The 9,919-nt window shown below is 69.4% G+C and overlaps 2 protein-coding genes across 2 annotated transcripts in view; one reads left to right on the top strand and one right to left on the bottom strand.

The window, feature by feature from the left end:
* The first annotated feature begins 689 nt into the window (after positions 1 to 689).
* Positions 690 to 3,724, top strand: CUNH14orf180 (chromosome unknown C14orf180 homolog). Its single transcript, XM_006925682.1, has 4 exons — positions 690 to 797; positions 1,669 to 1,786; positions 3,241 to 3,288; positions 3,540 to 3,724. The coding sequence occupies exons 1-4, from the start codon at positions 690 to 692 to the stop codon at positions 3,722 to 3,724; spliced, it is 459 nt and encodes a 152-aa protein (XP_006925744.1).
* A 3,595-nt stretch (positions 3,725 to 7,319) lies between these two features.
* TMEM179 (transmembrane protein 179) overlaps positions 7,320 to 9,919 on the bottom strand; it is an 8,771-nt gene continuing 6,171 nt past the window's right edge. Inside the window, exons 2-4 of the mRNA XM_006925606.1 lie at positions 9,684 to 9,821; positions 8,343 to 8,421; positions 7,320 to 7,496 (exon numbers count right to left, since the gene is read on the bottom strand). Coding sequence (XP_006925668.1) covers positions 7,320 to 7,496; positions 8,343 to 8,421; positions 9,684 to 9,821 — 394 coding nt within the window. The remainder of the gene's footprint in view (positions 7,497 to 8,342; positions 8,422 to 9,683; positions 9,822 to 9,919) is intronic.

A 9,919-nucleotide genomic window follows, 5' to 3' on the forward strand; every position in this document is an offset into this window, starting at 1 on the left:
TCCGGGCCTGTGGGTCCCCGCGGGTCTCGGCCAGCCCCCAGCCCCTGCAAGTCTGCTTCCTCATCACCCGGGACCCCGTCCTGGGCTTTGGGCCACTGGCGGCCTCTGCGTCTGGCCCCATGGCAGGCCGCCGGGCCTCAGGTGCCCTGGGCCTTCAAATAGGCCGGCTCCCTCGGCCTCGTCCTCCTGGCTGGTGGCGCCCTCTGTGACCTTACCTGCGGTAGGAGACCGGTCCCTTCTGATGCGATCGAGGCGGGCCCGGGGCAACCGGGGGGCGGGGTTAACAGGAGCCTGCTGAAGGGGCCCAGGGCCAACCCCCAGGTGGGAGGTGGCACAGCGGCCCGGGTCACGCTGCCTCCCCTGGCGCCAGCCCCTCCCCACCGTGAGGCGCCGTGGTCCTTTGGGCTGGCCTTGGGGGCCCTGCGTGGGGGAAGCCCAGCCGACTCTGGCCTCGATTTCCCCTCGTGGGCTGCAATGCTGTGGGCCTGTCACCCCCAGGGCCCTTGGGGACTGGCTCCACTGCCCTGGGAGAGCCGCCCACGGCAGCAGTCTTGAGGCTTCTGGGCACAGGGTACCTGGGAGGGAGGCCGGGTCTGCCTGCGGGGCGGCCGATGGCCGGAGGGAGCCAGCCGGCTCCCCGCAGTTTTCTGCAATGACGTCTCTGCTTCTCCAGGACCATGTCACAGTAAATGAGGACCGCGGCACGGGCCTCGAGCCCCGACTCCCGGCCAGAGACGCCTCAGACCAGGAAGAATGCGCAGGCCACTCAGGGCTCACCGAGGCCCAGGGTGAGGCAGGTAAGGGGGTTCCGGGGGGGCCTGGGTCCCCAGCGTCGGGGCCCATGGCACCAGCTCTGTGAGCTGGGCCCCCACTGGGGGTGGAGGGTAGGGGAGATAGAAGGGGGCTCGAGCAGTCCCCACCCCCAGGGCCCCCGGGGAGGGAATTCTCAGGGGTGACACTTCAAGTGCACCTTGGTCTGGCAGAGAGGGTGTCAGGCCCCAGGGAGGGCACAGCATGACCAAGGTGCAGTGTCCAACCAGGGCAGGAGGGAGGGTACACCACGCGCGGGAGGGGCAGGAGGGGCCGGACGGAGGAGGTCGGGGGAACTGGGTTGGGGGGCACGTGAGTCCAGGCTCTGCCCCTCCCTGGCCCAGTGGCCTGGTGCTCACAGGCAAGTGACAAAGGTCCAGTGTGTGACAGGAGGCGGCTGTTGGGCCCTCACAGGGTGCCCAGCTGGGACAGGGCCAGCTCAGGCCTGGCGCCTCCCTGGTGCCCGGGCAGGGGAGACCCCCACGCAGAGCGTTCGGGGGTCAGCGAGGTCTCATCCGTGCAGCTCAGACGTGAAGACAGCCCTCAGTGGGTGTCGGAGCCACCATCGTCATTGTCACTGCTGACACGTGAAAACGATCATGGCCCCTCGCCAAGCCTGGGGGCAGACGTGGGCCTGAGTGGGCACTGACCACGTCCGTGGCATGGCTAACACAGCCATCGGATTGTGGCTGCTCCTGGGGCGCCCCGCTGTGCTGGGGCTGGGGACGGAGGCCTGGGCTGCAGGGCGCGCTGTCCGGTCCCCACCAGTGCGGCTGCACGGACCAGCAGAGGTGGTGGGGCTCCTGGCGGGAGGGACTCACTGCTGCCTGCTTCCCCTGCTCCCCACCCTCACCCCAGGAGGGTGACCGGAAGTGCCCCCCGTCGATCCTGAGACGAAGCCACAGCCACAGGCCCGAGCCACAGAGGACCTCGAGGCGTGTGCAGTTCCACGAGCCCCTGGAGGTGGCCATCCATTGTAAGACCTGGCCCGGGGCTACGTGGGGTGGGCGACGCGGTCCCACGTCCTCATGAGGGGCCACTTCTGCCTTCACTGGCGAACCCCAATAAAACCTGGGCCCGCAGGGTCCGTCCAGACAGAGCGACAGCCAATAACACAGCAACCGGCAGAAAACGACATGACCAGAGCTGCCCAGACACCGGCCGTCCCGTCCTCTCGCGGAAGGGCCGGTGGGGCCGGCGTGCCGAATGCCCGCACACTCCCGTCCGGCGCTCTCGAGGCGCCCCCTGCCCCCGAGCCCCCTCACCACCATCGACCCTCCCCTCCCCTGGCCCCCGCTCCTGCTCTGGCCTTTCCCGTGGGACCCAGCCCCGTGTCAGCTGGCCACGCCGTGCGACAAATCACCACGACCTCAGCGGCTTCGCACGGCCCACGTTCACTCTCGGTGTCCCCATGGGTCAAGGGTCAGCACAGCATCGCTGGCCCTCTGCCCAGCCCCCCGCGAAGCTGCCACCCAGGGGTCGGCCAGGCCCGGGGCTCGGGGCCTGTTCCAAGCTCCCAAGGTTGTGTGCAGGATTCGTTTCCCAGCTGCTGTAGAATTCACAGCGGCCGCCCCGTCGAGGCCAGCGCACCCTCCCTCCGACCGCCAGACCCTGTTTTAAAGCGCTCAACTGATTGGGTCAGGCCCACCCACGATAACGGCCTTTGGAGTCACTCAGAGCTGACCGGTTGGGGATTTTCTTCACGGCCGCGGAGTCCCCCCGCCTTCGCCATGTTCCTTTGGGTGGGAAGGAGTCACAGCCCCCTACACTGAGTGCGGGAGACAGGACAGGCAGGGCCCCTGGGGCGTGGGAATCACGGGGACGGATTTTGCCCGCCACAACCCCCCAGGAAAAGTGCTTCACGAGTCTTCCGAAGCTGCCCTGACTCACGGAACGTCTCCCCGGTGGCCCCTCGGGGTTCAGCCCTCGCCCCCACAGAGAGACCACTCCCCCCGCCCCCCAGAGCCTTCGGACAGCCCTGAAGCAGACTCTGCAGATGGGGAGTCAGGGCCCAGACTGTCCCAAGGCCGTCTGGGGTCCCCACTAAGCCATGTGGGTGAGACGAGAGTGGGGGCCCAGCTGGGCCCTCTCTGGGTGCTGCCCCGGGCCCATCATTCCTGAAGTGCCCCTACCCCAGGCTGCCTGTGGGGTCACCACGCCCCGCGCTCCCACAGGCTCCGAGGACCAAGCTCCTGGGCCGCCGGAGCAGCAGTGAGGCGGGGCAGACCCTGGGAGGTGCGGGCAGAGTGGCCGGCCGGGGAGCACGTGGCCTGGTCTCCCATCTGTGAACCGAGGGCTGTGCCCAGCCCGGCCTGGCTCACGGTCCTTAGCGGGGGCGGATGAGGTGCGGAGCCCTGGGGGTGCTCGGCAGGCTCGGCGTGCCCCCCGCCGGGACCCCTCACTGCGAGCCCACTCTGTTCTCCTTCGCAGACATCGCCCGCAGGGAGCCCACCGCCAGCACCGCCGCCAGCTCCGCGGGTAAGTCTGAGCCCGCGCCCCGCCTCCCGCAGGGGCCTGGTGCGGCCCAGCCCCAGGCCACCTTGGACAGCCTCCCAGAGGCCCCAGGCACGGAGAGGGGAGCTCCACACCCACGGGCATTGAGGGGCAGAGCCGCAGGGCCAGGTCTCCCTGCAGCTCCCCTCCAGCCCCACAGGGAGGAGGGGGCCCCAGGGTCCTCCTGGGGGGTCAGCTTGCAGGCTGGGGCTCACCTCGTCCCCTCCGGCCCCCAGCGCCCAGCCGGCCCCAGCGGCACAGAGGCTCCCTGCTCCTGCGGCTGTCCCTGTGCGCCCTGCTGGGCCTGGCGCTGGGCCTGTACTGTGCGGGGACCAAGCCCATCGCACTGGCCCTCGAGGACCTCCAGGCCCGGCTCCTCGCCCTGGTCCTGCGCCTGCGGCACTGCGTCCTGCAGCTCTGACGGCGCCCAACGGCAGCGCGACAGCCGGACGCTCACCTCCACACCTGCGGCCCGGCGGGCAGGGCGCCCAGGGCTCCAGACCAGACGCGCGGCCGCAGCAGGTGGCCCAGCCCACGCTTAGCGGCAGGACCCCCGTCTCACAGGCCGGCGTCTCGTGAGAGCCTTTATTAGCAGTTTCCACTACTAAAATCGGGACCTGCTCGCTGCAGAACCCCCGGCCAGTCAGACACCCCCCTCCCCGTCCCAGGACACGGCAATGGCCTTCTGCCCCTCAGGCCTGCAGGGTCCACACCCCGGAACTCGGTGGGGAGAGACGGGCCGGGTCGTCGGTGTGGGTGGCAGTCCCTCCCCCGCCCCTGACCCTCTACCTCGCGGGTGGTGCTGGGGCACCCAGCTGTGACCCTACACTGGGCCCGGCCTGGGATCCCCTCATGCCCCAGGGGAAATGCGTCCTGTCCAGCTGCTGCCCAGCCATCTGCCTGGTGGTGTGGAGCGGAGGGGCACGGCGAAGGGCCGAGAGTCAGGGCATCAGTGACAAGCTCCAGGGGCCCCTCCAGACCTGCGTGGAGCGGGGAGGCCTGGGCAAGGCAGGGAGACCGGTGGTCAGACACCGGGAGGGACTGCCGGCGTCGGGCCGAGCCCGCCCGGGACAGCCTTCGGACGCGCATCCGGGGGCTGCCCCCTCAGTGTCTGTCCCCACCACCTGCACAGCTGACTTGCTGTTAAAACGCACTGCTGCTCTCTCCGCCTGGGGGTTTCACCGGGAGGGGGGATGGGGCCACTTCGCCGCAGGATTCACCTCGGGGCTCAAGCAGAGGTGGGGACGCCGCGCCCCTCCTGGCTTCAGGGCCCAGGAGACCAGTCCACGGCAGGAGGCCCAGCAGAGAGGGGACCACAGCGGGGGCCCAGACCCTGGCCCTTGGGGATCCTCCCTCCCGCATCAGCCCAGCCCCCAGAACCCCACCTCACCTCACCCCCACGAGAGGACTGGCAGGTTATCAGCCATATTCCAGATGGGAAAACTGAGGCTTAGAACGGCCAGGTCACGTGCCTGAGCTCAAGCAGGCACAGGCCCCAGGCTTGGCCCCGCCCAACCTGGCGACCGCGGCTGCAGGGAGGGACGAGGCTGCCCTTCCTCACCGCCCGCGGCTCTCAGCCAGGGGCTGGTCGCTGCGAAGGCCACAGAGTCGTGCTGGCCCCTGAGGCCCACAGACTGCATCCCATCATCCCTGGAAAAACACTCGAGGTGGACACCGGCACCCTGAGCAATCCCCACCCATAGCTGCCTGCACGTGGGAGCAGCGGAACGAGCCGGTGGGACCCCCGGTGTGCGGGGCAGGGGCCATGGGCATGGCTCCTACCACCTGGAGGTTCAGGAACCCCAGGAGCAAACGCGGATCTCACCCCTTAAACGACGAGCAGACAACACACCGAAAGGGGCTGAGGCGGCCCGTGAGGGGGTCCGAGCGCCTGCTTTTATTTTGGCCTCAAGAAACAGACGCATGAAAGTTCAGGAATCTTTACTTTCAGTTTAGCCAGAAGTAGAATTAAAACACAGATGTCCGTTATCGAACAGCAGGGAGAAGCAATGGGGGGCACAGCCGGGAGCCCCAGGCCTGCCAACCGCCTGCCCCTCCCACCCGGTCCTGGAGGGCCAGCCCCGCCCACCACAAGGCACACAGGCCCTGCCCCAGCACCCGCTCCCGGGCCCGGGCCCAGCTGCCCCCTTCCCGGACACCCTCGGGGCGTGGACGTCTGGGGGTGCCGGGTGCAGCCAGCTGGAGACAGGCCTGGGCGTCAGTGACTGCCCTCCTCTGTAAGTGGCCCTGCAAGAAGTGGCCACAGGTCTCTACTAACCTGCCCCAGACCAGCTCCAGGCAACCCGCGAATGCAGAGCCAAGCCCTTGGCAGACCCTCAGCTCAGAGCCTGCGTCCCGGCCCCGCTCCTCCCCCTGGGCCTGACTGGCTGCTGCTCGAATGGGGGGCAGGCAGGGGCTGTCACCCTCTGCGGGGAACAGATGAGGGGCTCTCATGGGCTGGAACTGGTCCCCATGGGCAGGGCTGGGGCGAGACCAGGTCTGCTTGGGGGCCTCAGGGTCTGTCAAAACACCAGCCCCAGGAGACCTGGCTGCTCTGCCTGGAGCTCGGCCGGGCCTGGGGCCAGCGCGCCTCTGCCATGCCAGGACCCGCTCTCCTGGCCCCGCCCCCCCAGGAGAGTCGTGGACTGACCAGCATCACAGTGACCTGCTGCCTCACCACCCCCTCCCCGCCCAGCTGCCTGCCCCGCCCGGCACCAGTCTCCAGGCCCCGACCCACGGCCCCTGAGGCCCCGTGCCCCGGCCGGGAGACCGAAGCCATCACTGGTGGTGGGCACCATGTACGGGGGACTCGGGGTTCCCTCTTCCAAGGGTGGGGTGCAGAAGCGGGGCAAGCTCGGCAGCAGCCAGCCCAAGAGGCTAGAGCTGCTTCGAAAGCCCTGGGTCCCCACTGTTGGACAGGACGCAGCGGGCTGTGGGCGGGTGGGGAAGCGGGGGGCCCCTGAAGGGGGGGCACAGCCTAGCAGCCCCACCAGGCTGTCATCACTGAGCTCCGGGGTCCAGGCTTCTCCTGCTCCTCCTGCTGCTGAGGGGGGCATCGTGCCCCCTGGGGCCCCCTCGTCCAGCGGCTGGGGCACCGGGCCCCCCGTGGGGGCAGGTGCACTGTGTGTCCTCACCTGCTCTGGCCTCGGCCCACACCTTCCTGTGCGTGCACACGCATGCTCACACACTCAGTCACACGCTGCGCAGCACAGGCTCACACGGATACGCTCACTCATGCACTTGCAACTCACGCGTGTGCACACTCATGTTCCTCCACACATTCCCACGCTCACAACCTCCCCACACAGCCTCATGCGCACACTCACGCTCATGCGTGCACACTCAGCACACGCACACTCACACCTCACACGTTCACACCCTCACACGCACACGCAGACACCCACGATGGCCCCGGCCCCATCTCTCCCCCCACGCACAGCGAGACAGACGCGGGGCGCAGGGGTCCCTCGGAGACAGGGTGTCCCCAGGCAAGTCCCGTGGCAGAGGATGGAGGGTACACCATCCAGGACGCCGTGCAGCCACCCCCCGCGTCCAGGCCACACCACTGTCCCTGAATGTTCAATGCCCAGACCAGGCCGGGGCAGGAGCAGAGGGGACTCAGCCGAAGGCGGGGACCGTGTGGGCCGCTTCCTGCGCTCGGCCCCGAGTCCTCGTCCCACACACCACTCAGGAGCACGTGGCGACAGTGACGTGTGGCCGTCATGGGCTACTGCATGCCACGGAGCCGTGCACAGGATGACACCTGAGCAAGGGGCAGGGTGTGCCAGAGGCGCCGGCGAGGACGCCCCCCAGCCGGGCCCCGGGGCAGCTGCGTGGAGCCCAGAGGTCCCCGCCCCACTCGGCAGCCTCGCTTACGGTGGCAGCAGGGGTGGTGGGGTGAGCGGTCGCAGCACCGGGCAGCGGGGGGTGGACATGCGAGGCTGGGGCAGGGGCTCTGCCGGGGACACGCGCCAGGGCGGACTCGCGGCCCTGGGCGGGCGAGCCCCTGGGGCCGCCTAGATGACGGCGCTGTCCTCCCGCAAGGAGCCGCGGGCGCCCGGCCTGGCCAGCAGCAGCTCCTTCTCCTGCAGCAGGCTGTCCAGCAGGTCCTCCTGGCGGTAGCTGTGGTAGACTCTCAGGAAAGCCAGCGTGGTGGCGGCCAGCCAGGCCAGCCACGAGGCCCAGAGACCAAACTGCACAGGGCAGAGAGGGGCTCAGGGGCCGGCCAGACCCAGAGCCCTCCGCTGGTGCCCCCCTCCTCCAGGGAAAGGACGGGACCCCTGGCGGGGGACGGTGGGTGGGTCCTGGGGTCCACCCTCTTCCTGCCTCACGCAGCCACTGCTTCCTGTCCCCGGCCGTGCTGGTGCTCTAGGGCCTCTGCTGCCCCCACCCTGGCCCCCAGGCTGGGCCGTCCCCTGTCCCTGGCAGGACAATGGCAGAGCAGCCCGTCTGCCAGCAGCTGGGCCACCCAGCCCCAAGGGGAGCTGGTCCCTAACGGAGCCTCCTGCAGCGGCTGGAACAAACTGACCTTTATCTGCAGTCACCAGCCGTTGAAGCAGAGCCAGGCCGAGCCGCGGCGACCGGCTCTCACTCACGGGCATTTATCAGACCCCTCGCCCCCTCCTTCGCCTAACGGGCCCGATCCAGGCCGAAGCATTTTCCGCCCCGTCTGCGTGAAGGTGTCTCTGGCGGTTCCAGCTCCTCTCGCCAGAGCCCCTGACCTGCCGCTGCCCGGACGCCCAGAGGGCTCCTCCCGCCCAGTCCTCGGGCCGGCCACCGGCCAGCGTGGGCCTCGAGCAGCCTGTCTGGGGTCCAGAGGGGACGCAGATGCCGGCCAGCCCTGCTCGGTGCTGGAAAGAGCCACCCCACCCAGGCATCCTCAGGGCCATCAGCGTCACCCCCCGGGACATGGATGCGGGCCCTCTCTGACCGCCGACACATCGGGCATGCCTGCGTCGCAGCCCATGAGGTCCCCAGAGTGGACTGGGGCTTCCTGGAGGTCAGGGCACACCCTGCTTCCTGCCCGGCACCCCACCTACCTGGGCGATGGCGAACTGGTCGTAGAAGGCAGAGTTGTCCACGTTTAGCTCCAAGTCGATGTCCTGCAGCTCTTCGCAGCTAAAATGGCAAGGCACAGAGGGGCACGGTCCCTGCTGGGCCACTGAGCACAGGGAGCAGTGAGCGTCACCCCCGAAGGGCAGGGGGTGGTCCCCGAGGTGGGGCAGGTGGGGGACGCCTGTCTGTGGGACAGCGACCCTGCAGAGCTGGCCCCAACCCGCCCAGGACAGTGGAGGACAGTGACGTTGGCCTCTGCTCTCCTGGAGACTGTCCCTGTCCCCCACGGCCCCCAGCCCTGCAGGGTCACAGGCCTCAGGAGCGGGACCGTCCTGCCCACCCCCGCAGCACAGGCCAACAGTAACACGGGGCCCAGTGGGCGAACCTACAAGGCCCCGTGGGTGGCCGGGCCGGGCCGGGCCTCAGGGGCTGGAGTGGACGGACAGGGGCTCCAGGCCTGCAGCCCCTGAGACGGCCGGACACATTACAGGGGCGTGGAGCCCAGAGATGGTGGGGCTGGCGGCCAGGGCTCATCCCAGAGGGGCTGTGGTGAAGGGCAGAGAGAGTTGGGGCGTCTTTCTGGAGAAGGCCGAGGCCGTGCCCAGGGTCCCCCAGACTCTGAGGGATCCTGGAGGGCAAGGGAGCAGGTGGTCTGGGGGCCCGGCAGGGTCAGTGCAGGCAAGACACCCCCACCGCGAGGGGCTGCCTGGCGGAGGGTTCCAGGGTGCTCGCGCCTTCCTCCGGTGTGCGGCCCAGGCCCCCAGGGTGAGGGTGCAGCAGGAGCCCCCACCTCCGCTCCTCCGTCCATCTTACGTGTCGGGGTTCTAGGCCTGATTTCGCTTAAATAAAGAATGTGGAGCCTCTACAAGAGGTGACCCAAGGGTCCTGCCTTCCCCAGAACGCTCCCCCTTAGGGCCGAGCAGCAGGCAGTCCCTTGGGGGCCAGGTGGTCACTGCGCTCTACCCTGGGTGGCCCCCAAGCCAGACGCCACCCCTGCTCAGGGCCCCGAGGACCTCTGTCCGCAGCCCAAGTCTTCTGCCCCCACCCCCACCTGCTCCCCGATCCCTTCCGAGCCCTCGGGGACCAAGGCCACCAACGGGGACCTGGGGTCCACCCCGCGGGACGTGACGGGCACTGGAAGCTCTGACCTCCTGGCCCCACACCGGGCACACCCGGGGTTCCGCCCTGTAGGGGGCTTCAGGCTCCCTGAACCGGGAAGGGGGACAGTGACTCGGAGGGGCAGGTCCCGGGGGCAGCTGGCAGGCAGGCGGCAGGCGGCTCGCGGCTCAGGACAGTCGTCCACGAAGGTGCCGTCAGGGGCGCACCTGTGGGGCACGGTGCCCTTCTCGGTGACAGCGTCGCACCACATGGCGAAGCCCACGCTCACGACCGTGCTGGCGATGAAGACCAGGAGCACCGCGAAGGAGCCGGCCAGCAGGTTCAGGAAGGCGCAGAGGAAGGAGCTGCGGGCGACGGGGCTCGGTCACTGGGGCCGCCTGGCCCAGCCCACCAGCCCGCGGGGGGCGCGGGGCCTCCCGCCCCCCTGCTGGCCCTCCCGCCG

This window comes from Pteropus alecto, unplaced genomic scaffold, assembly GCF_000325575.1.
Source record: "Pteropus alecto unplaced genomic scaffold, ASM32557v1 scaffold8, whole genome shotgun sequence".
Taxonomy (NCBI): Eukaryota; Metazoa; Chordata; class Mammalia; order Chiroptera; family Pteropodidae; genus Pteropus; species Pteropus alecto.